Consider the following 27,311-nt stretch of genomic DNA (forward strand, 5'->3'; position numbering starts at 1 on the left):
CCATCTGCTAAGATTTTGCCTTCTCGCTTAACCTCTGTATGTCCCTTGGCAGACTGTGTGCCATTCTCACCCCTTGCCTTCCTATCTATTTCTGTCCCATTCACAAACTTGGCAGTAAAATATTCACTTTCCTCAAGTCATCTACGTACATTCAGTGAATGATTGTGGCCCCAACATTTATCCCTGTGCGCACCACAAGTTACAGGTTGCTATCCTGATAATGCAACCCTTCCCCAACTGTATCTTCTGTTTGGTAGTCATTCCTTTGACCAGGCTGATATACTACCTCCAACCCCATGGGCTCTTTACTTATTAAGTAGCCAAATGTTTGATTCCTTATCGAAAGCCTTCTGAAAGTCCAAATATATTCTATTCACTGCTTACCCTTTATTTTTCCCACTTGTTCCATCCTCAAAGAATTCTAATTAATCTGTCAGGCATAATTCCCTCTTGTCTTGGAATTGACTGGACATTGGAGAGAGAGGTTGTAGAGTGACACACACACTAAAATTGAGGTAAATACTGACCTGGTTAGGGCATTAGCGAGCTTGCTGCACTGAATCTATGAGTGATACCTCAATTGGTTGCCAGCTGGGGTTACTTTAGCCACACCTTTCAGTTAACAGCAGGGATTTTCCTCCCATTGCTGGGTATAGAAGATTATCCTCCATCATCTTACTGCCTTAGTCGTACATTAAGGAAGGTGTTACAGGAGTGTGTTCTGATGGTGGAGTGCCCTGATTCAATACCAAAAGTGTCTCCTCTACTCCTTCAGACATCAAATCCCTGTGCATTCCAACATTGGATTAGTCCTTTAAATACTTGAGTTAAGATGTAGTCGTATAGTATTTTGTCACACCTGCTGCCAAACAGCAGACAGTATGTAGAAGTAAAATGTTAATGAGGTCGCTGTGTTTAAAAAAAACACAGTCACATTAAAGTTACTTCCAAGTTTCACATGCAATACCAAACTCCTACACTCTCAACTTGGGGTTATAAAGCATGAATTAATTTCTTATCTGCGGCTTATTAATCATTTAATTGTGTTTCATTGTGCATAGATCTGCACTATAATGAGTTTTTAGTGCAGATTTAGTTTAGTTCTATTATTAAATCCCAATGTCAACAAGTCAACAAATTAAAAGTAACAGCTTTGACTCATTAATTAACATGCATTTTAAATATTCATGAAAATTTGTGCCTGATGAAAGGTCTAGATAATTCCAAATAATTTACTTTGACATGCTGCACTTGTCAGGCAAATTATGCCTCGTAGAATATTGATTTTCTATCAGTGCTTATACAATTTGCTGCTATTACCTTGGTTGTGTTAGTCTTTGGTAAGATAAACTACTGGGAGAGGAATTCTTAGAGTCATGGAATCCAACAGCATGGAGAGAGGCCCAAAGCCCGAACTGGTTCAAAATGTCCATCCACGCTAACCCCATTTCCCTGCACTTGATCTTTATCTTTCTAAACCTTTCCTATCCATGTATTTTTCCAAATGTCTTTTAAATGTTGTTGATGTAGCCACCTCAATCACTTCCGCTGACAGCTCATTCCATATACATACCACCCTCTGTGGAAAAATGTTGCCCTTCAGGTTCCCAATTATTCTTTCCCTTCTAACCTTAAACTGATGCCCCTTATACACTTCTATAAGACTTCCCCCCCCCCCCCCCCCCCCCGCCCCCTCAGTCTCCTACACTCTAAAGAAAAAAGCCCTAGCTTGTCCAAGCAAAAGAATTGCGGATGCTGTAAATCAGGAACAAAAACAAAGTTGCTGGAAAAACTCAGCACATCTGGCAGCATCTGTGGAGGAGAAAACAGAGTTAACGTTTTGGATCCGGTGACCCTTCCTCGGAACAGTTCGGAAGAAGGGTCACCAGACCCGAAACGTTAACTCTGTCTTCTCCTCCACAGATGCTGTCAGGCCTTCTGAGCTTTTCCAGCAACTTTGTTTTTGATCCTAGCTTGTCCAACCTGTCCCTATAACTCAGTCCCATGAGCCCTGGTAACATCCTTGTAAATTTCTTCTGCACTCTTTCCAGTTTAATAACATCCTTCCTGTAGCAAGGTGACCAGAACTGAACATGATATTCCAAGTGCAGTCTCACCAACATGCTGTACAAATGCAACATAACTTCCTAACTTTGATGCTCAATGTACTGACCGATGAAGACCTGTGCCAAAAGCTTTCTCACTGCCCTGTCTACCTGCGACTCCACTTTCAGAGAACTGTGCACCTGAACTCCAAGGTCCCTCTGTTCCACTCCACAGCACTCCTTAAGGCCCTACTATGAAACTCCTGCCTTGATTTGACTCTCCAAAATGAAACACCTCATATTTAGTTATATTGCTGTCCATTTGCCATTTCTCATCCCACTTCCCCAGCTGATCAAGATCCTGCTGCAATTTCTGATAACCTTCCTCACTGTCCACGATACTGCCTATTATAGTGTCATCTGAAAATTTACTAATCATGCCTTGTACATTCTAATGCAAATCAGTGGTCTAGTTGGTTCTGCAATAATGCATATTTCTTCGATGCGAATTGGCTTTAACGTGATTGAAGTATTTAGACCACTTTGTAGAATGCGAACTTTCCTAACGTGTATTGGCTATAACGCGATTCCGGCCCCATTAGTTTAAATGGTGTCGCTATTGCATGGTTTTCTTATAATGCGAGACCACACGAGAACAGAACTATCGTGTTATATCAGAACTGATGTATAGATAACAAACAACAATGGGCCCAGCACTGATCCCTTAGACAAACCACTCATCAAAGGCCTCCAGGCCGACTCGCATCCTTCTACTATTACCCTCTGCTTCCTACCATCAAGCCAATCTTGTGTCCAATTTTCCAGCTCTCCCTGGATTCTCTTTCATATCCGTGCTAGTGCGAACATGTTTTATAGAATAAGTTAATTTCTTGCTGTTGGCCCGCAACAAGGAAAAACTGACGCTGCACAGGAGTACACTTCCCACCCCCTCCCCTCCTTACACTGCAGCTATTAATTTGTATTCGCATTAAGTGTACACAGTTCATTCGTGGATCTATTACTGATTTAATACCCAAATAAGAAACAGTTTAGGCACTCAGTATTTCAGTAGCTGCTGGATCATGCAAACCCCTAACTTTGGATTGATTTCACGATCCAGCGTTTACCTGCTGAAATTGTGCAAGAATGTGACACTGTGCAATTCCATCATTGGCTAAAGGGCAGGACAGGGAAATCATATTGAATCACAGCAATACCAAGAATTCTCTTGATCTTATTGAAGAACCTAATTGTTTTGGAGCTTCAGGATGCTCTGCAAAATTTAAAAGGATTGCTTTTCATGCTTAAGTCAGTGTGTTTTTGTTTAACTCTCTTGTAATCTGAGAGGTTTAAAATGATTTGCATACGGGTTTGAGCATTATTCCAGTGGACAACGCAACTTTGCACTTCGGAGATGCTGGGAATCTCAGGAGCCCAAATCGAATATCATGGAAAGAGGATTTCCTCCCTATTAAACCATTCCCGTAGACCTATTTTGTTCCCATTGGGAGCAATTATCCAAATTATTTTGTATTGTTTGCTGCTGCCTATCATAACAGTCCCCTTTAGGACAGTCTGCAGTCAATCTTCTTTGCTAAACATCATGACTGAAAGAGATTTCTAAAAGTTTTCTCCTCTGTTAATTACAAAGGAAGAAGACTGATAATATTCCTACTAGAAATCCAACCTGGGATTTCAATTTTCAATGATATTCAACATTGGTACTTCTGGTTGAGGGTCCAATACTTCACCACAAGAGCCACAGAACTATGAACCGTAAGGTATTTTAACACAGATATTAACAGTGTATTGAAATGAAAGGACATTGTCATAGATTATATCGCATCAATTGACCATTGAAGTTTTGAAATGTCTTTTTAAAAAATGGGGTGAATGTATAGGTCAAGTATAAAATGTGTCAAGTGTTGTGATCTATTTCATAATTGATGTATTTTAGAATATAATTTAGTTTTAAACATTAGAGTTTCAACTGGATAAAGCAGAATCAAAAATACAATGCTGCAGATGCTTCAAATCTAAAATAAAAAATAAAAATTAATGTTTGAAGATCTCAACAGACTTGGCAGCATCGGTGACGAGAAACACCACATTATCATTTTTGGTCAAGATGACCTTTTATTGGACCAGTATCATCCCTGCTTCAATCTCCAGCAGATTACAAGATCCCTACTGCAGGGCCTAGCATTCCCCAGTGCCAGTGTGATAAGGTGTATGCGCACCACCCATGGAGAATTGTCCATTGGATAGTCTTGCACTTCACATGAAATGGTAAGAAAAATGGTAATAACCAGGTGGAAAATTAAACATTTTGTAATGAATTTTTGACCTTTTTTCAATGAGCAATTTATTTTCAAGTTGCAAATCATCTTTTATCATCTGACAAGATTCAGGTATGTTTTTCCATGGTATGATTGAATTCCTATTTTACAACACATTTAAAAATTTCTCAGAAATTTATGCTTTCAAAACTGACATAATTCAGGTATACTGAAGAAATAAGTTAGACCAGAAAAAATGCGTTCACTGAAATTTGTGTTTGGTGCTGATAAAATATGGTTGTCTTAGTCCCTGAGTCAACTAATGTGCCACAATCTGTGGTGAACACAAAGTCTGAAGAGAATCACCTTTCATCTCAATATCAAATGGATCGCTAAATCACCTTGTTGCTTTACAATTTTAATCTTTTATGCAGCATCTGGTAATTCAAGAAACCACTCTGTTAATTTTTGTCTTTGTCCCATCTGGCAGAGCAGATTGTCCATTATAGGACCCACTCTATTTTGATTCTATTAATTTTTATGTATCTTTAGATATTATTGACATCCCTGGTTTGCTGCCAAGTTGTAGTAAAGAGCTTGGCTGGTCCTCTTTGGTTTATCAATAATGGCTGGATTAAAGAACATGAAAATGGAAGTAAGATGCTACAATCCAAATAGAACATGTTAAAAATTACTGGAGAAATTCAGTTCTGGCAGCATCTGGGGAGAGGAAACAGAAAACTTTCCTTTCCATGCATGCTGTGTTAGTTAGTTTCAAATCTTCAGCATCTGTAGTTCTTTGTTAGACATAATACATTTTAATCTGTTTTGCTCGTGTAGAGGATCTTGCTGGTTAATAGGTCCTTCAGTTTATTGAGAAAGTGTAGGCTCGTAGAATCCCCACAGTGTGGAAACAGGCCTTTTGGCCCAACAAATCCACATCAACTCTTGGAGCATCCCACCCAGACCCATCTCCCATAACCTATCTACTCTACAGACCCCTGAACACTGCTTAGCCAGTCCACCAAACCAGCACATCTTTGGACTGTGGGAGGAAGCCAGAGTACCCAGAGGAAACCCACACAGACAGTCGTCCGAGGGTAGAACTCAACCTAGGTCCCTGGCGCTGTGAGGCAGCTTTGCTAACCACTGAGCTGTCCAGTGTATTTCCAGAAGGAACGTTTCACAACTTTCACCACTCGCCTCTTGCCTCTCGCGGCGCTATCTGTTACCCTTTTGGCTATTTGTCTCACTCTACATGGTTATAGTTAAGTTTGGCTGGGATGGTTAAGCAAGTTAAAAGGAAATCATAGCCAGTTTTGCACATGCAGCTGCGTTTTCCTTTCCATTAGCTTTAATGTTGAACAGTGCTCAAACTGTTTAATATTATAGTCAAGCTCCATCCTAAGTGCTTTCTGTACTTGTTATCATCAAAGGCACAAGCGAAACATTGAAGTCCTGGAACGGTGTAGAATAAGGCACATGGTTTATCCCTAATATCAAAGGACAGAATTTGAAGGAAATCTTCTTCAATGTCAGAAAGACCTTAATTCGAGGGAGCTTTATATAAAGTCTATAAAACTATAAAAAGTGCATCTGCTGTTCTACTTTAACATGTACTCCAACTTCAGTTTGTGAAATGATAGAAAGTACTTCTCCAAATGGCCTTCTGTTTAGGAAGCTAATAAAACTGAAATTATTACCGAGGCAGTTAGATAGTATGTTGGAACTGTGGGTTTCTTTGGGAAGGTGAGCTCGGTCAACAGATCAGCTTCCTGCGCCTTTAACTATTGCGAGCAAAAGTCAAGTGATGGACTTCAGTGGGAACTTAACAAATACACTAACAGTGAAAATCAGGATCATTTCTTTGTGACCCGCTGAAAAAAAAATCAATATCAAGAGAGTTTAAAAATATTCTAATGAAACAGATTTCCTTTGTGATTGAGGCACAGGAAAGAATTAGTACTGTCTTCAGGGAATGTGCAAATTTAGGAAGCGGAACAGATGGCCTGTAAGAGACATTCATCATTTTCAAGTGAGGTAATGATATAGCTAATTAGTTAGAATTATTGCAACTCAGCTGTATCTTCACATAATTATAAAAATACTCTATCTACTATGACATCCTATGAAAGTTTACTGTGTTCTTTAAAAAAAAAGTGGTCACCCTCAAATCTGATAATATTTAGCGGTGTTCTACAGCAACTTAATCTGTGAAAGAAGCTGGCAAATGTTTGGTGGATCAGAGCTGTAAAATGGATTAGAATATTTTCTGTAGGCTCCATGGTAGCTCAGTGCATTCACTCTAATAAATCATTTCCGCAGCTGTAAGCCAAGAATACTGCCCACTTGCCTGGGTGAGTACAGCTCCAATCGCACTCAACAAGCTTGATGCCATCCAGGACAAAGCAGCCATTTTATCGACACTCCATCCATTCACTCCCTTCACCACCAGTACACAATGGTTGCAGCATTTACCATCTACAGGACACACTACTGCAGCTCATCAAAGTGCCTTCTCCAGCACCCAGAAAAAACGAACAGCAGAAACATAGTTGTAACACCACCTGCACACTCCTCTTCAAGTCTCACGTTATTTTGACATAGAATTGCGTTTCTGTCCCTTTTCCCTTGCTTAGGCAGAAAGCTAAAAAAAGTACTGTCAGTCTACAGGGGTGGTACAGTGGCTCAGTGGTTAGCACTGCTGCCTCAGCACCAGGGAGCCAGGTTCAATTTCACTCTCAGGTAACTGTATGGAGTTTGCACATTCTTCCTGTGTCTGTGTGGGTTTCCTCCAAGTGCTCCAGTTTCCTTCTGCAGTCCACAGATGTGTAGGTTAGTTGGACTCTCCGTGCTAAATTGCCCATAGTGTTCAGGGATGTGGAGCTTAGTTGGGCTATAGGAGGATGGGCTGGTGTGGATTTGTTGGGCTGAAGGGCCTGTTTCCACACTGTAGGGATTCTATGATCTACCTACATCTCTTGACTGCAACTGTTCAAGAAAATGGATTGTCACTAATTTTTCAAGGGGTTACTGGTGATATGCACTGAATGCTGGCTAGGCTAGTGATATTCACATTCCATGAAGGAATTGAAACGTAACTTGGAAATAATGTAATTTGTGTTCTTGCATTATGGAATAGAGAAACAACCAAGATACTTGCTCCTGTTTGCTAATCAGCATCCTGGCTGAAATGCTGTCTGTATGTCAGTTCAGGATGAAACTGGATGCAGCCTGTAATTATGGTCAACCTCTGAAATGAGGCGTTGCATACAAATGAATTGAGAAGTGCAGGAGGAGGCAGTAACTTAGAAATTTTGTAACCAATTTCAACAGATCAGGGAAGTGCCAGCCTTTTTGACTCATGCACGGGATGTGAGCTTCACTGACATTTGTTGTCCATTCCTAACTGTGTTTGCTCGGTCATTTCAGAGCTAACCACATTATTATGAATCTGGAGTTACATGTAGGCCAGACCAGGTATTGAACACAGATTTCCTTCCTTAATGGGCATCCATCAGTTTTTATTACAGGTAGTTTTCTGTCACCATTACTGAGATTATTTCTGATTTATTAATTGAATGCCATGCTGGGATTTGAACCATATCCCCCTCGAGCAACACTTGGGATTTTGATTACCAGTCCAGTGACTTTACCTCTATGCCACTACTTCTGCCAATTCTAATATCATTAATGGTGATTTCTAGACTGATGTCCCCCTTTTGTGTGATACATTATGTAAATGTCAACACCTATTAGTGAGGGCCCAAGGATTAATTTTTTGGCAACATTGAACCTCCTGATAGTGAAGGTACGGTTGGCATGCTTCTTATTAAACGATTTTAGGTGATTTCCACCTCAGACTTCAAAAATTTCCAATATTGAACGTGTTTTCCTTAAATTCAAAGGGGACAGAGGATGTTTGTGGTGTCAAATATAATAAGAACTGAACTTGAGCTCTTTAAAAGTTTGACAATATTATCTCCTGTTGGTTGTAGTCATCAACTCTTTCACATGTTATTGAAGTAAAATTCTCATGCTTGAGTATTTATTTCTTTCCCATTTTCAGAAAACCTGACAATTTTCTTGCTGATTCTAGGACTAGCATCTGTAATGGTAGAATGCAGTTAAAGCATCGTTAATATAATTTCTTGGCCTGCTCATGATTGTAATTTGAGTAAATATTGTAAATTTGTATCCCATCATAGAATGTTTGTAGCCCTCAAACAAAGTTGGATCACAACAAAGTTTTTTTCCTGGGGTTTGGTACTATGTAAAAGTAATAATCCTACAGCTGAGTGTTGCTTACTGGAATATCTAACCAATTGTTAGTTTTCAGTAGTTGCATTGTTACATTTCTGAAAATTCAATGGTGCTGTTTATTTTAAAATATAGATTGAAGGCTTTTTCTCTGAAATTTAGGTTATGACATCTCATGATAATGTAACTTTTCGGCAACAGAGGAAATCAGTTCGAGCTCATTCTAGATGTATGTCATGTTGGAACATTAATGAGATGTCCCAATCTTCAAATATTCTTTTGAATTTTTCATGTTTGTCAGATCTCAAAAGCAATGTTATTACTACTAACATAATGATCAGAACAGCATCCGTAGATCATCATCAAATATGACCTTCACACATTCCTTCAGGTCTTCATCCATGCCTTAAGCTTCACAAAGCATCCCTGTTCAACCAAGCAGAATGCTGTTTAAACTCATTATGTGCTGATCTCACAAACATTGAGGTACATGGGTAGTTCAAAACTATATTCCACAAGGTCCATGTACCTTAACTTCTCTTATGTCCTTTAGAATATTCCTTAAAACTTACTTCCAGTAAGCTCACATGATATCATTTTGTTCTTTGTCAATCTGATAAAATGCCTTTTGCAGTGCTCCTTGAAATGTTTAACTGCATTAGAAATTAGCTGTGGCATTGAGAGTTGTTTTTAGGTAGTGCACAGTGAATTTGAATATTTTGGGATTGTTACCAATAAAAAAAAAGTAGAATGAGGTAGAAAAAAGCTCACAAATAGGGCTGTGGATTGAATGCTGGTTTTTCCCTGAAAAGTGTATCTTTTAAGTCTACTGCAACTGTTGCCGTCCTTTCAATCCAATATGAAATGGATCTCACGTTACAGTTTAATCTTCTGGGCTTCTACAAGCCTTTGAAATATAGATTGTGATCATTTCTCTGAGCTATTCAATTGCCGATTTATGTTGTGCACGGTAGGTCAGATGTTTCATCTTGGTGATAATGATTAGAGTAGGCCATGGCGCATTTTCCTACTACAATTAAATTCTTTGATACACTAAGTTGAAAAGACATTGATCATATTTTAATGTTTGCTTAACTTTTCACAGCAGAGTTCAGTTGCATCTAAATTGATGAGCTGTTCATATGAAGTCACATTAGTGTACTGTCTGAATGACATAAAATTAAATTGATTGTTGTTTTTGAAGTTCAAAAAGATATCAGTTATTTCCTAATGCAGCCTGTGCAAACAGGTCTCTTAAACGGGTGGTTAAGTTGCTTTATAGTAAATGTGAAGACATGGAAATAAAGTCTTTAAATACAGTTTCTGGAGTTTTATGATGTATACAAAACTCCTTACATCTGCAGAAGGTAATTTGAAGTAATTAATGCTGGTAGGAAAATTCCTTTGAGTTACCCTGATCTGTCAGTATAAATTTTGCAGCCAACCAGCAAAAATGATCTTCAGGAAAACAAGTAAGTTGATGACAAAGTAGAGGAAAGAAAATAAAACCAAAGGAACTGCAGATGCGGTGAATCAGGAACAAAAACAAAGTCGCTGGAAAAGCTCAGCAGGTCTGGCAGCACCTGTGAAGGAAAAAACAGAGTTAACATTTTGGGCCTGGTGCCCCTTCCTCGGAACTGTTGCTGGCTGGGAAAGCATCAGTTGAAATGCAGAAAAAAGGCCTGGGTGATAGGGTAGGGAGTAAACGATAGGATAGAGCTGAAAGAGAGAGAAGAGCAGTTGGGCAGACAAAGAGTTGGTAGCGATCAGGATGGGTGAGTGAATAGTTGTTAATGGGGACTATTAGTGACTAATAACAGGGGGTGTGTAATGGCACCAGCATCCACATGCAGAAGATCATCAGGTATCAATTCTGCCACCTCCAGCAAGATGCCACCATCAGACACATATTCCCCTCCCCTCCATTGTCCGCCTTCCTCAGGGACTGTTCTCTCCGGGACACCCTGCTCTCCACTTCCTTCATCTCCAAAACCCCTGACAGCCCCATAGCATCTTCCCCTGTAACTGGTGAAGGTGCAACACCAGCCCATTTATCTCCTCCCTCCTCAATATATAGGGCTCAAACATACCTTCCAGGCATTTCCCAGAATCTAGTCTACTGCATTTGCTGCTCACAATGTGGTTTCCTCTATATTGGGGAAAAGAAGCATAGTCCGGGTGACTGCTTTGTAGAACATCTACATTCCTCTCACAAAAAAGACCCCAAACTACTCGTTATCTGCCACTTCAATGCACCATCCTGTTCCCTGACCAGCATGTCTGTCTCTGGCTTGCTGTAGTGTTCCAGCAAAGCCCAATGCAGGCTGGAGGAACATCACCTCATTTTCCATTTGGGGACCCTGCAGTCCTCCGGTCTCGATATCAAGTTCAATAATTTTAGGGCCAAAACTCCCCAATGTCCCAGCCCCTCAACCCACATGCCATTACACTCTACCTATTGTTTGTCAGTAATAACTAATAACAACTGTTCACTCTCCCAGCCAAATCATTGTCAACTCTTTATCTGCCCAAATGCTGTACTCTCTCCTTACGCTCTATCCTGTCGTTTACTCCCTACCCCATCCCCTTCCCCTTTTTTCTGCATATAAACTGATGTCTTCCCAACCACAATCAGTTCTGAGGAAGGATCACCAGACCTGAAACATTAACTCTATTTTTCCCTTCACAGATGTTGCCAGATCTGCTGAGCTTTTCCAGCAACTTTGTTTTTCTTAGAGATAAGAAAAGCTGGGCATGTGCATGCATTGCAATTTCAAAGTAATAAGATTGATTCATTTAGCTGTACTTGAGCTTTTTTATTTTGAATAAATTATCAAATGTCTGAAGGGCAAAGACATTGGCTTGCAAAGGTGATGCTTACTGGAAACGTTATAACATCGAAGGATGTTGTGTGTATGATTGTCATTAAGTGGGTCACAGAGACTTAACTGCATTCATGTCTTTTGTGACATGTCAGAGGTTCCATTATTATACTGTACTTCAGCGTGACTCATTGGCCTGCCTTGCTTCTGTAGCTAAGTATAGTCCTGGACCACCATCTAGAACAACCTTCACTGCAGTTTGTACATTCCCTTTATGGCTTCCAGCCTTCCCTTGTGCTGTCGATGATGGATCAGTATCTCTTTGACAAAATAACTTCAGGGTGCAGTTTATTTCCATAAGTTCTTTAAAAATTCAAACTCACTGACACCAGCCTGGCCTGAAGTTAAATGATTGCGAATTTCTCAGTGTAACTTTGAAAAGCATTTTCCTTTTTTTTGGTATGTTCCATTGTGGGCATTTAGTATAGAACATAGAACATTACAGCACAGTACAGGCCCTTCGGCCCTCGATGTTGTGCCAACCTGTCATACCGATCTCAAGCCCATCTAACCTACACTATTCCATGTACGTCCATATGCTTATCCAATGACGACTTAAATGTACCTAAAGTTGGCGAATCTACTACAGACATGAACAAATAGTTCATCGCTTTCTAGTTCTTTCCTTTTTTATTTAACCTGAATCTAATTAAAAACAATGACATAGCATGAGCATTTGTTCTCGCTCTCTGATTATTGATTGATAGTACAACAAGGGATAATTTTCATCCTTTGCACTTAAGTGGAGAACATTTCCAGCCAGGGGTACATACTGGAAATTTGGCTGTGCTTCGCAAGAATTTCTCACCAGAGAAAATAAATAATTGGAAAGTCATGCAGAATGCTTGCCTGAACTCCCAATGTGCACAGATATCAGTGCATCCTTTGATGCAGAAGCAAAGTGGAACAAAAACAGAGATTGTGGATGAAACTCAGTGGATCTGGCAGCACCTGTGGAGAGAAAGCAGCGATAACAGTTCAAGACGTGAGACCTTTCTTCAAAACGTCTGGAACTTTTAAACTAAGCGCTTTACGATGGGGATGAGAGCAGAGCAATGATGAGGGAGGATCTCTGAGCCAAAGTTCAGGAGGTAGAATCTGATTGAAGCTAAGTAACAGCAAGGGACAACAATTATTGGTGAGTGTGCTTTATAGACGCCAAACAGTTAAAATAAAGTAGAGCATGGTATTAATCAAGAAATTAGATGAGAAGGTAGCAAGACTTCAGTAATTATGGGTGACTTCATTGTGTACTTAGACTGAAATTACGAGCACCGATGTTTTGGAGAGAAGGTTCCTCAAATGTATCCAAAATGTTTTTCTGGAGCAATATTTTGAGGAATGTGCTGAGGCATAGGCTATTTTATTTTGATTTAATGTGTGACAAAGGGCCGTTAATCCGTAAAGTAATCTTCAAAGAAAAATTACCATAAGATTTTCTGTTCCGTTTGTACAAGATGGAGCTCGTTCTGAATCTAGTGTCACACATTGATAATTGCCCTTGTTTAAATTTATGAGTAAGAAGTTGGCCTGAATTAAATGAGAAGATGCAGTATGATTGATTGGTGCATAAGCAATGGCTAGTAGTTACAGAATTAATGCTTGATTTCCAAAAGAACCTGCTCTCCTTTGATGCAAAAATACCCAACAGGAAAAATGGAAGAGCTGTGACTAACAAAGACAGTAAAGATAATGTTAGATCAAAGGAAGAGACTTGTAAATTTTACAAAAAAATTGTAAACCTGAAGGTTGGGAAATGTTTAGAATTTAGGAAAGGATGACAAAGAAATTGACTTAAAGAAGCGAGAGTAGAAAGATAAATGTAAACTAAAAAGAAACATAAAAGCGAATTGTAAAATTTTCTGTACGTATGAGAAAAGGAAAAGATTAGCAAATAAAATCTGGAACTATTGCAGGCAGAGACAAGAGAATTCATAATGGAAAATAGAGACGTTGCGCAGAAGCTAAAAAGTAGCTTGTGTCTGTATTCATGAAGGAAGATGCAAAAAATGTCCCTGAAGTCATTGAGATAAGACTTTGGAGAGAGTGACAAACTGATAGAAATTAGTATTCATTCAAAATATGAATAAGTTATTGGGACTAAGTCAACAAATTCTTAGGACCTGGTGATCTTCACTGTAGTGTGTTGGAAGAGACGGGTACAGAAATAATAGATACATTGGTTTTCATCTTAAAAATTCTGTTAATTCTGTAATTGTGCCTGCAGATAGAAAGATTGCAAATGTAAACCCATTGTTTAAGAGAAGGAGGAAGAATTCAAGTTATGAGTGGCATCATCTACATTATTAACCTTGATTTTGAAAGGTGCCGCTGGTTGGAGGAGCTGCATTGCCAATGTCTTTCCCTGTGTTTCTTTAACGGGTTATTCGTCTCATAAACTATCCTCTGGCATCAGTATTAAATGCCATCAAGATGGATAACTTCACTGCCTCCTTGCTAAAAGTAAAACTGATCACAACAGAACTATACTTTGCAGATGACTGTAATGTTATAGCACACACATTTTTGTCAATTCTAAACAGAAGACATTTGGTCTGACGTTCAGTGTTGCTAAACAATCCACACCTGCCCAGCCAAAGTAGGGGGATTCTTTTCATATACCACCCCACCAACCTCTGGATCCAACGCACCATCCTCCGACTCTTCCGCCATCTGCAATCCGACCCCACCACCAAAGATATTTTTCCCTCCCCACCCTTGTCTGTTTTCCAGAGGGACCACTCTCTCCGTGACTCCCTTGTCTGCTCCATACTCCCCTCCAGCTCCACCACACCCAGCACTTTTCTCTGCACCCTCTGGAAGTGCTACACTTGCCCCCACACCTCCCCCCTCACACCCATCCCAGGCCCCAAGAAGACTTTCCACATCAAGCAGAGGTTCACTTGCACATCTGCCAATGTGGTATACTGCATCCGCTGTACCCGTTGTGGCTACCTCTACATTGAGGAAATCAAGCGGAGGCTGGGGGACCACTTTGCAGAACTCCTACGCTCGGTTCACAACAAACAGCTACACCTCCCAGTTGCAAACCATTTCAACTCCCCCTCCCATTCCTTAGACGACATGTCCATCCTGGGCCTCCTGCAGTGCCACAACGATGCTATCCGTAGGTTGCAGGAACAGCAACTCATATTCCGCTTGGGAACCCTGCAGCCCAATGGTATCAATGTGGATTTCACAAGCTTCAAAATCTCCCGTCCCCCCGCCGCATCCCAAAACCAGCCCAGCTCGTCCCTGGCCCCCTAACCTGTTCTTCCTCTCACCTATCCCCTCCTCCCACCTCAAGCCGCACCCCTATTTGCCACCCACTAACCTCATCCTGCCCCCTTGACCTGTCCATCTTCCCTGGAATGACCTATCCCCTCCCTACCTCCTGACCTACACTCACCTTTACTGGGTCCATCCCCGGCTCTTTAACTTGTCTGTCTCCTCTCCACCTACCTTCTTCTCTGTCCATCTTCTATCCACCTCCCCCTCTTTCCCTATTTATTTCAGAACCCTCTCCCTCCCTCCCCGCCCCCCCCCCCCCCCGCCACACACATTTCTGATGAAGGGTCTAGGCCCGAAACATCAGCTTTCCTGCTCCTCTGATGGTGCTTGGCCTGCTGTGTTCATCCAGCTCCACACCTTCAAAATTTATACCTTACTTTTGTCATTCTGTTGCCAAGAGTAATGAAGGGACAACTTAGTGAGAAAATGGACACTGAGGTTTGTCAACAAAAATGCTGATATAAGATTGATGAGCACACAGGTATCTATCAGTTCATTGACAAAACTATTCTCTTTTGGTTTGGACTTGGATCGTTGAAAGCAGTATGTTTCAGCATTAGTCTTGGCCTTATTCGTCCTGATTCAATTGATCATTTATTTGGTTGATGGATAAGCTGTTTCTCCTGATATGGATTTTGTTGTAATAGCCTGTTCACTTGCATCATGCTGTAGGAATTGGTTTGATTGAAAGAGGTGGCAGGATAAAATATCTGATCATTTTTAAAACTGGGATGTCCAGGTGAAGAACAGAATATGCAATCTTACCCTGACTGAGTTACATGTTGTTATTTTTTAAGGATTTACACTGCATGCATACATGTTTAACATGTGAACTTCAATGAATGTTCACAATCTGAATACAATTAGCATCCTGAGCCAGGGGCACTTTGTGCCATAGTGGTAGTGTCCCTACTCCTGAGCTATCAAGGTTCAAGTCCCACCTAGTCCAGTGGAGTGTGCTAACATAGTTGAACACGTTGATTGGAAAAGCATCCCAAAGTATTTCTGCATTCTCTTCAGTTCATTCTGCATCTTCTGTCAGCACAGAATGAAATGTACAATTATTAAATGGTTCTTGTGGTACAGAGCTAGTATCCCTACCCCTGAGCCAGGGGATAAAGGTTCAAATCCCACCTACTCCAGAGATGAGCAGGTTAATTAAGAAAAATGTGCAGTTATCAGTGAAGGTACTTCCTAGAAGCTAGATTGGGAGCAATTGGACTAATAACAATGTTTAGTCAAAAATAACACAATATTCTCTGTTCTTTTGTGAAATTAGTGCTTTTGGCTGCCCCTATTCAGAGCTCAACCTGAAGAAAGAGTCAATTCAAGACAGACTTGGAGGAGAGAAACAGATGACCCTGGTGCCAATACCTCTTCTTTCAAGAACTAAACGTTTGGATAGTAATCATTCAAGTGGGAAGCCAGACGAGTGTGTTAATGAAGCAAGGTAAATGACTTTCTGAATTTATTCCAAACATATTGAACAGTATTCTGGGCATTTATATTTTCGTGTAAGTTTCTGCAAGAAGATCCAGTACTTCATTTGGAGTTATGTATTGCAAAAACAACATGAGTCAGATGTTTTGTTTTGTGTCATTGTAAAGACAGTAATAATTAACTTGTGTTTTTATGTTCCATCTTCAAATGGATGTATTTTTGCAGTAAGGATAATATGTCATAAATCACTTGTCACTTCATTGCTGTAGCTTAGGCTTTTGAAAGCTACTTAAATAGATTAACAGAAACCTGCGCATTTGTGTAATCCTGACATAATGGGTCTCTTAGAAAGGCTCAAACTTCCTTATTTTTAAGGAAAGGTCATTCACAGGGCACAAGTGTTACTGACAAGGGCAGCATTTATTGCCGGCTCTACTTATCCTAAAGAAGGTGGCGGTTGTCTGTTCTTGAGCCACTCTGTGTCTGTGAGGTATAAATGCTTCAGTGATGTGAGGTAGGGAGCTGCAAGATGTTTACCTGGAGCCATTGACATTGGAGGAGAACTTGGAGGTGGTGGTGGTGTTTCCATTTATCTGCTGTCTTTGTTCTTCAGTGTTATAGTTTTCATATGATCTGTGAACTTGCCAGTCAACCGTCCAACATTCAAGTCTAAGACTTTTTTTTATACATATATATACTAAAAAAACAGCAGGGCCCCCAATCCTAATCCTTGCAGAACTCTGTTAGACACGGGCTTCTAGCCACAAAAGCATCTCTCGACCATCATCCTCTGCGCCCTGCCACTGAGCCACTTCTGGATCCAATCAGCCAAATTTCTTTGGATCCTATGACCTCTTAAGTTCGCCGTCAGTTTCCCATGTGGTACTTTATCAAAAGCTTTGCTGAAATTCAAGACAACTACATCAAATGCATTATCCTTCTCTACACATCTGGTTACCTCTTCAATAACTTCAGTCAAATTGGTCAGAATTAATGTTCCTTCAACAAATCCATGCATGCTGACTCTTCTTGATTAACCCCGTTTCAAAATGCAGATTAATTCTATCCCTCAGAATTGTTTACAGTAGTTTCCCAACAATGACGGAACTGGGATTCCCTTGTTTATCCCATACCCCTTTCTTGAATAATGGTACAGGCAGTCCCCAGTTGCAAACAGGTTTCCATTCTTGAGTCCATTCACAAGTTAATTTGTACACAAGTCAGTTCATAACACAGTACAACATAAAATAGCCATTCATGAGTATGAGGAAACGTTTGCATGTCAGATCTTTAAAATTAATATTAATGTATTTTTGTGTCAGATTGCATTCATAAGTACGAATGTTCGTAAGTCAGACATTTGTAAATCGGGGCTGCCTGTTCCACTTTGGCTATCCTCCAACTCTCTGGCATCTCTCTGTTATTTCCTCCCTCGCCTGTCTCAACAGCCTGGGATACATTTCATCCAGCCCTGGAGATTCATCTACTCTAATGCCTGCTGGACTAATCAGAATCTCCTGTCTGTCAATACTAACTACTTCAGTTCTATCATAGTGCTTCACACTGATTTCTACATGCACATTGTTAGTCTCACTTGCAAACACTGACATAATGTATCCATTTGGTACCACACCTGTGTCTTCTGGCTCTATGCCCAAAGGATTGCTGTGGTCCTTAATGGTCACTACTCTTTCCCTCATTATTCTTTTGCCTTTAATGTTCTTGTAGAATAATATAGGATTTTCCTTTTTTGGACTCACCATTAATGCTCCCCTTATTGCTCTCCTAGTTTCCTTTCTAATTTCCCCCTTGCATATTCTGTACACCTCCAGGGATACTGCTGTTCTCAGTCTCCAGTATTTGCCATGAGTCTCCATTTTTCTTCTTTTTCAATCTCGTATATCTTTCAATATCCACGGTTCACTGGATTTATCGGTCCCACCCTTCATCTTTATTGGAACATGTTGGTCCCGTTCCTTCTTCAATACGCCCAACTGCTCTGATATAGCTATATTTAAAGGTATGTGTGCCACATCAATTTTGCCAAATCTTAGCTCATTACAATCCTACACCCCAGCTTTCGAACTTTGAGTTACAGTGCACATCCTTGTAATTTTCCATAACAATCTTGAATCTATTCAAGTTATGGTCACTGCCTGCAAAGTGCTCTCCCATCAATACTTCAAACAGTTGCCTGGCTTCATTACTTAAAATTAAATTCAAGACCAACATTCCCTCCTTCTAGGGCCTCCATCACATTGCCTGCAAAAGCATTCCTGGATACATTTTGCACTCTCTAAACCTTTCACACTATGACTGTCTTAGTGAATGTTGGAAAAGATGAAGGGTACAAGATGGTGGCAGAATAAAATGCACCTGCCAGAGCTCCTCTGCTCTCCGTGCCCTTTTTTATTTTTCTGTATTTCTTTCCCCTATTTTCTTCCCCCTCTCCCAACTTTTAACTTCTTAAACGACCCTACCTGGAGGGAATGGAAAACGGAGTCCGGAGACGGGTTGTGGTCGGAGTGTACAGTAGGAAGCACAGCGATTGCGGGCTTTGTCCAGGAAGCAGGTCACGGCTGGTGCCTGGAGCAGGGAGCAGAGTGAGCATGGGCCAAGCTGGGGGTTAAGTTGCAGGCCAGAGCTTGGAGTGGGGAGCAGAATGAGCCCAGGCTGTCCTGGAGGCGAGTTTGGGTCAGAGGCCAACTTGTGGAGGCTGCAAGGCTTTGTGTTCTGAAGGCTGGCAGGCACAAACTTAATGAGAAGGGCCTATAACTTGACTACTTTATAGATACTTTTTATTTTCATTGTGGACTTTTTAAACTCTGCGTTCCATGCTAGTCTGTGTTATCTTACTATTTAAATTCTGTAACAACACTTGAAGTATCTGTGCCCAGGTACCCTGTACCTAAGATGGTGATTAAAGGTGACAGAGCAGATGTTTCACTGCACTCATTGAGTGCATGTGACAATAAAGGCTATTCTGATTCTGATTACAAAACCCCCACTATCACTGCTGCAGTCAATACCGCATTAATGAGACTAATGGAATGCACTGCTGCTTTTGCTGATAGACTACAATACTACGTGAATGTCCATTTTTCATCTGCTGAATCTGTTATGAACTTGTCTCATTGAGCTGAAGGGTAATGCTGTACAACATGATTGAATATGCCTTGCACTGAAGACAAATCATGAATGCTGCATGTTTGTAGATTGCACTGCCAAAATGATTGGGATTGATTTTTATGACAATAAATGTAACTAACTTCTATTCACTGCACATTGCTGGTGAAGTAATTTTGGAAGATTCCGTTGTAGTTTTGGTAATGAGTTTGATGCACTGCAGATTAAATGTGTTGTTTTTGAGTAAACAGACTACAGTGTGTACACTGTATCGGCGCTGCCTCTTGCTCCCCAGAGGAGCTCGAACAGTTCATCCACTTCACCAACACCTTCCACCCCAACCTTCAGTTCACCTGGGCCATCTCCAGCACATCCCTCACCTTCCTGGACCTCTCAGTCTCCATCTCAGGCAACCAGCTTGTAACTGATGTCCATTTCAAGCCCACCGACTCCCACAGCTACCTAGAATACACCTCCTCCCACCGACCCTCCTGCAAAAATTCCATCCCCTATTCCCAATTCCTCCGCCTCCGCCGCATCTGCTCCCACGATAAGACATTCCACTCCCGCACATCCCAGATGTCCAAGTTCTTTAAGGACCGCAACTTTCCCCCCACGGTGATTGAGAACGCCCTTGACCGCGTCTCCCGCATTTCCCGCGACACCTCCCTCACACCCCGCCCCCGCCACAACCGCCCCAAGAGGATCCCCCTCGTTCTCACACACCACCCTACCAACCTCCGGATACAACGCATTATCCTCCGACACTTCCGCCATTTACAATCCGACCCCACCACCCAAGACATTTTTCCATCCCCTCCCCTGTCTGCTTTCCGGAGAGACCACTCTCTCCGTGACTCCCTTGTTCGCTCCACACTGCCCTCCAACCCCACCACACCCGGCACCTTCCCCTGCAACCGCAGGAAATGCTACACTTGTCCCCACACCTCCTCCCTCACCCCCATCCCAGGCCCCAAGATGACATTCCACATTAAGCAGAGGTTCACCTGCACATCTGCCAATGTGGTATACTGCATCCACTGTACCCGGTGCGGCTTCCTCTACATTGGGGAAACCAAGCAGAGGCTTGGGGACCGCTTTGCAGAACACCTCCGCTCAGTTCGCAACAAACAACTGCACCTCCCAGTCGCAAACCATTTCCACTCCCCCTCCCATTCTCTTGATGACATGTCCATCATGGGCCTCCTGCACTGCCACAATGATGCCACCCGAAGGTTGCAGGAACAGCAACTCATATTCCGCCTGGGAACCCTGCAGCCATATGGTATCAATGTGGACTTCACCAGTTTCAAAATCTCCCCTTCCCCTACTGCATCCCTAAACCAGCCCAGTGCATCCCCTCCCCCCACTGCACCACACAACCAGCCCAGCTCTTCCCCCCCCCACCCACTGCATCCCAAAACCAGTCCAACCTGTCTCTGCCTCCCTAACCGGTTCTTCCTCTCACCCATCCCTTCCTCCCACCCCAAGCCGCACCCCCAGCTACCTACTAACCTCATCCCACCTCCTTGACCTGTCCGTCTTCCCTGGACTGACCTATCCCCTCCCTACCTCCCCACCTACACCCTCTCCACCTATCTTCTTTACTCTCCATCTTCGGTCCGCCTCCCCCTCTCTCCCTATTTATTCCAGTTCCCTCCCCCCATCCCCCTCTCTGATGAAGGGTCTAGGCCCGAAACGTCAGCTTTTGTGCTCCTGAGATGCTGCTTGGCCTGCTGTGTTCATCCAGCCTCACATTTTATTATCTTGGAATCTCCAGCATCTGCAGTTCCCATTATCTCTGAGACTACAGTGTGTTCCTAGTGTAAGTCCCATGTACTTGTTTATACTTGTGCCGTTTGAAAAGTTGACACAAAAGTATTAAGACGGGAGATCAGATGTTTTGGAGCGGAAGTCATAGAATCCCTACAGTGTGGAAACAGGTCCCTTCAGCCCAACAAGTCCACACTGACCCTCCGAGCAACCCACCCAGACCCATCCCCCAATAACCCACCTAATCTATACATCCCTGAACACTTTGGGCAATTTAGCTTGGCCACTCCACCTAGTCTGCACATCTTTGGACTGTGGGAGGAAACTGGAGCATCCGGAGGAAATCCGCACAGACACGATAAGAATGTGCAAACTCCACACAGACAGCCACCTGAGGGTAGAATTGAACCTGGGTCCCCAGCGCTGTGAGGCAGCAGTGCTAATCACTGAGCCACCCCTAAGTGTGTGCAAACAGAATGGCTTTTTTTTGCTATTAGTGTGTCTGATACTCTTTAACCAAGAAAGTGTCAAAGCAAAGGGATTTTTACATTGTGATATGATATATTTGGGGATCACTGCAGAGACCTGGTTGATCCATGATCTATTAGTTTTGGTAAAATGACCATTTGGTTTTAGTAACATTTCCTGTAAATATTGCTTAGTATTTTTTTAAAACTAAAAACGATGTTTACGATAACATTCAGTGATCTTACATTGCCAATGAAATTATAGGTTTTGTGTTGGTCTAAAACAACAAAATGATGTTGACTAACTCATTGTCCCTTCAGGCAAGGCCACACACTCAAATTCACGCTTTTGAGCAAGACAAGCTAATATGTCGGGAATAAAACTATCCTGTGCCGAAGAAACAGCGAGTTCAACAGGAGCTTGCAAGATGAAATTGAGTAAATACTTGAGTGAAGAAAGCAAAAATACAGGGCTATTGAGAAGGAATGGCGTAGTGGGATCAATTTGTTGGCTTTCTCAAGGAGCTTACACAGTCACAATGCCTAATGGCCTCTTCCTGAACTGTACAGTCCTATCTCCGTTTCACTGGAAACCTCTTTGAATTTTTCTTGCATCTAATGTTACAGAAGATGTCCCACTCCTGGTTGTGATGGATCAGGTCACGTAACGGGGAAATACGCTGCACACCATCGAGTGTCGGGTTGCCCTCTTGCTGACCAAAAACAGATCAAGATCAAAATTGAACCGCAGGATGAAGAAGGGCCATCGGAAAATAAAGCAGTATTTTCATTCATTCAGCGCAAAAGGACAAAACATCAAGGCCGGTGAGCAAATGGATGAACATTTAAATAGTTAACAAAGTCTTGATGACGAGAATCAGATAGTGTACTTAATGCATGTTGTACTTGTGTGGTTATTGATTACCTGTTTGGGACAAATATCAAGCAGCAGTATTGCTTTGGGTCACCAGAATTATGTTCGCATTATCAAAGAGAACCCACCATCAAAGATAGCCACAGGTAGAATTGGTATTACACTACGTGATGAATCCTTTATACAGGGTGACACGTATGAACAGCTCCAGAAATTTTCCTGAGCTGCCATTCAAATTACTTCACTGCATATTCTATCAGTATCTTTAAAATAATCCTTCAAGGGCTTTAAAAATAATTAAAACGTTAATGTTAAATGACATTTTAATTCCACTTGCATGAAGGCTTCTCAGAATAATTACAGCCACCTGATGTGTATGAGGAAAATATGATGTTGATGTGTTAGAAGCAGCCATTCAGAGAGACCTGAACTCGTTAAAAAAAGTGTTTTCTTAAGAAACTAATTTACTTAGAAGCACGTGCAGATTTCCTTTCTGAAAGTTAAAGAAATCTTGTTAACGATGCAGCATTATTTTTGGTTTGGAAACCAATCTTCGTTCATTTAAACTCCAAAGAGAGTTAGGATTTGATTCCTTCACTAGCTATATTTTAGACATTCTGGGACAGTGTACTTTATTTTGGCCCTTATATCAGCAGCATTATTATGCTTGGCTTCTGACATTAGAAAATGTTTCCAATTCCTGTTCGTAGTCATCCAAAATTTCTTCTGCATCTCTTAAGAAAGTGTTTTCTTTCAAGTGTCATCAGATTTCTTCAATTTTGTTTGGAAATTAGCCTACACATTTCACAAGTCTTTCTTCAAGCAATGCCATCACCCACAGTGGCCCAAGTGTCATTTCTCAAATAGACTGACTCGAGTTAACTAGATCTTAGTCATTAGACCAAATTACTAATTCCTCCTTAAACGAGCCTCACTGTTGTATTTCATTCGTGAAATTCCCTTTGAACTTCACAAGATACTTGAGGCTTGACATGGGGGTGTGATGAACAATGGCAACAACTTAGATTTGCTGCGTTGACTTTAGCACAAGAAAACATCCCAACGCCCTTTACAGGTACATTATGACCAAGGCAAAACAAAATTGGACACGGGCCATAAAGACAATATAAGGACAGCTGACCAAAAACTTAGCTGAAGAGGTGGGTTTTATGGAGCATGTTACAGGAAGAGCAAAGAGTAGAGAGTTAGAGAGATTGAAGGAAGGGATTCCAGAGCTTATGGCCCAAACAGCTGAAAACACAGCCGCCAAAGATGCAGTGATTTCAATTAAAGATATTCAAGAGGTCCAAATTGGAGCATTAAAATCTTAAGAGTATTGCGAGACTGGAGAATGTTGCAGAGACTGGGAGAACCAAGACCACGAATAGATTTTAGAACCCAAGTGGTCATTTTTAAAATCGAAGCAGTGCTTTAACCAGGTATTAAATTTAAGCAAATGATACTTGATGTTGGCTCGGAAAAAGGCAGCAGAATTTCAAAGACTTCACATTTCTAAAGGGTGAAAGATGGAAGTTTGATCAAGAGGTAGTTAGAATAGTCAGTTTTAGAACCATACCTTGACAAGCTTCACAGCAGCAGATGAGAAGACACAGCGATTATGTTGATGTGCCATCAGAATATTATCATGTTCAGATACAGCCCCCATCAAGGTTGTACGTAGTTCTTTTTGACTCTGCTTTCTCTTCACTGATGCTGCCATACCTGCTGAGTTTTCCCAGCAATTTCTGATTTCCAGCATCCGCAGTTCATTACTTATTTAGATGTTGATGCTAAGTACCAGCGTGCAGATGAGAAGTAAGAGGGCAGAATGTGTGTTAGATTTTTAGGGACACCAGAGGTATAGGTGTGGGAGCAAGAACAGCTCTCGCTATGATTAAAAACCAAAAGAGCTGCAGATGCTATAAATCAGGAACAAAAACAAAGTTGCGGATAAAGCTCAGCAGGTCTGGCAGCATCTGTGGAGGGAAAAACAGAGTTAACATCTCGGGTCCAGTGACTCTTCCTCACATGAGAGTTGTACTCGGCAGGTTCCATCCCCATTTAGTTGGAATACAGTGTTGAAAACGAATGGTGAGATCAACCTTAGCAAAAGGTAGAGGAGCCGAGAGGGAAAAAAGAATATTTACTTTTATCTGGGTTACATTGAATGCCATTTGTGATTTTGATAACAGCAATTTAGGCATTGTGGCAGGGAAATGATCAGAAATTCGACTGCAGGGATTCAAACATGGAGTTCAGGGAAATACTGACATGATTTTGGGAAGTGATGAGAATCAAGGACTTTGCAAAGGAATGTTGGATTAGGGAGTTTGCAAGGATCAAGGGATTTTTTTTGAAGAATAGTTTGTGTCAACAGAATTCAGGATAGTTGAACAATACCTGAGAGGGAACTGTTTACAATATTCAGTGTTATCCCCCTGCTCAGGATAGGAAATTGGAAGTCAGCAGTTCAGTGGGAATAAGTTCAAGGCAGCAAGAAGTTGCATCGCATGTACAAGATGAGTATAAGTTGGTCTGGGCTTAGTTTCAGCATGGAATAGGCTATAATGATGGGGAAAAAAGAGATTCCTAAAGGAATTTAGTGACCAGTACCTGTCCAAATTGGACATAGTCCGTTCCTTGCTAAATTGTTCTGTTTTTTGCCCATTTATGCTCAAAACATGGGTCCCATGCATTTGTAATTTCTATCCTACGTTCTTTCTCTTGCAAAAGTAATGCCAGGTCTTTGCGGCTGTTCTTCAGGACTGATTTTTAACCAATGGTCCTCTGCTATTGAAAATCTCTCTGATCATTACACTAATCGCTAACAACAATCCAATTTCTGAGTCACAATTCCAGTGACAGCACAGGTATTGCTAAATCACATGTAGCTTCAGTGTCACTAAGATACCCCGTGACAGCAATAAATAATCCAAGGTAAATAGTTAGCAGATGGCAGCCTTCAAACAGACTTTACTGTCGTCTTTGGGAGCGAAGAAGAAAAGAAGTGATGGTCAGGAGAATGTGAGACAAAAGACCTTCCAGAAGCAGAATGGTATCCATCCCATCCTCAACCCCCTACTTTATGTTCATCAGGCTCCTTCTAGTCTACATGGGAAATAGTCTGAATTGCTGCTGGCAATTTCACCAAGTCAAAATAACAATTCCCCATGCAAAGTACAAAGAGATATGCATTATATATTTTTTTCTTGTTACATGGCTATTGACTTAAGGTGTGGTGAGAAGACCCTGAACCTGTAGTTCCTCTGCCCTGCCATTAATTGGGGCTCAGCACTGGATTGATCCAAGTAGTCTGGTGAAGCTAGGCTGATTACATCTGCTTTGCTAATAGGTAGATGAGGCGTCCATTCTATGTTTAATGAAAATACCAAAAGACCACTTTTCACAACTTTGACAAATGGCAAAATTATGACATTACAAATAGACCTTACTGTTCCCCAGCAATGTTAAGAATCCACAGTTTGCTATCTCAATCATCATTTCAAATCTGTACTAATATTATAAATATCAGTTGGATGCCAGGATTTTTATTGTTACCTTTTGCAGATCCTCAATTTATTGCAGACTTTTTTCATTCCTTTGATAATTGGTGAAGCTTGATAGGTGGCATTTGTGCAAATGCCACCTCAAATTATTGAAAATCCTAAAAGTATTTTTCAAAATGCATTCATATGTAAACTCTTATCCCTCAAGAGTATGTTTCCACCTTTTGCAGAAATATCTTGCCTCCGCAGACTTCCTTGTTCGAGCACCATCAGTAAAGCAAATTATCATGTGCTGTTGCTGGAGCATTAGAAATTGTCTCTAAATCAATATAGGTTAGTGGAGTTAGGAGAATTACAGCTTCACCATAGCCTACTTTTTGTGACAAAAAATGACAATGAAGTGTATCGCTACTGTGCTGCCAAATCCACTTAATTTTCTTCTGAGGAAAGAAATGTTTTCTTCAAAAGTCTTTCGACTTAAAATTCAGACACTTCTGAAAATGAGATATAAGCTCTACTTCAAGACAATGAGCATCAAACAAATTGGAACTGTTGCACAGGCACTTCATCACAGCACATTGGTATAAGAGTTGAGTGACCTACTTTCTGTGGTACAGACCCACATAAAATTAAATCATTGCTGCACTCCAGCACTGGCTATCATTAACATTAATCTAAGGTTCTACTGCGGGGAAGCATGGTGAAAACCACAAGAAATTATCACAAATTAAAAATCCAGCTATTAGACACTTCAACTTGATTCTGACTTAATATAACTGTTTGATGCCTGTGATCATACATTTGTTTTCTGCGCTTCTAGTATTTATCTTTCTTGGAATATATGATTTTGAGATAGAAAACCCTGATAGATTTTAGGAATATTGCTAAATCCTCAGTAATTAGAACTTGTTTTAATGTCGAATTTTAAATCTGTTATGCACTTTATCTAAGCATACTCTTTACAATGACAAGTGAAATTGATGCCCTCTGTAGACGAGGTCCTGGCATTCATTGCCCTGACTTAAAGAGGATCACCTGTGTAATGTGTTTCAGGAGTTTAGGTATATTTGAAACTATGCCACAACGTTGGATTTAGTTTTCAGGGAGGAAAGTGGCCAGAGCGAATGAACAGACATTTTGGGAAGGATTTCCTTTGTGTGTTCACGTTTAGGAGCCAACAAAAGATAATGCTGCCTATAAGGCCAGCGCTACCACTAGGGGGAGCCTACATGTGCATGAATTGGGAACATGTCTATCAAGCAGCTGCTACCTGTATGGACGCTATCTGGAGGTAAGGGAGTCCAGGCCTCAGCATTTTTAAACAGCTGCTCAGCTGAAAACCTTTAATGAACCCCTTGAAAATTGGAG

At 41.2% G+C, this 27,311-nt stretch overlaps 1 protein-coding gene across 9 annotated transcripts in view; it reads left to right on the forward strand.

Moving 5' to 3' along the window:
* The window catches only part of LOC125451546 (lethal(3)malignant brain tumor-like protein 4), a 290,557-nt gene that overhangs the window by 165,357 nt on the left and 97,889 nt on the right, over window positions 1-27,311 (forward strand). For all 9 annotated transcript variants that reach the window (XM_059645844.1, XM_059645843.1, XM_059645845.1 and 6 more), the window contains 2 exons: window positions 16,037-16,207; window positions 22,191-22,388. In XM_059645844.1, coding sequence (XP_059501827.1) covers window positions 16,037-16,207; window positions 22,191-22,388 — 369 coding nt within the window. The remainder of the gene's footprint in view (window positions 1-16,036; window positions 16,208-22,190; window positions 22,389-27,311) is intronic.

Source organism: Stegostoma tigrinum, chromosome 5 (genome assembly GCF_030684315.1).
Source record: "Stegostoma tigrinum isolate sSteTig4 chromosome 5, sSteTig4.hap1, whole genome shotgun sequence".
NCBI lineage: Eukaryota > Metazoa > Chordata > Chondrichthyes > Orectolobiformes > Stegostomatidae > Stegostoma > Stegostoma tigrinum.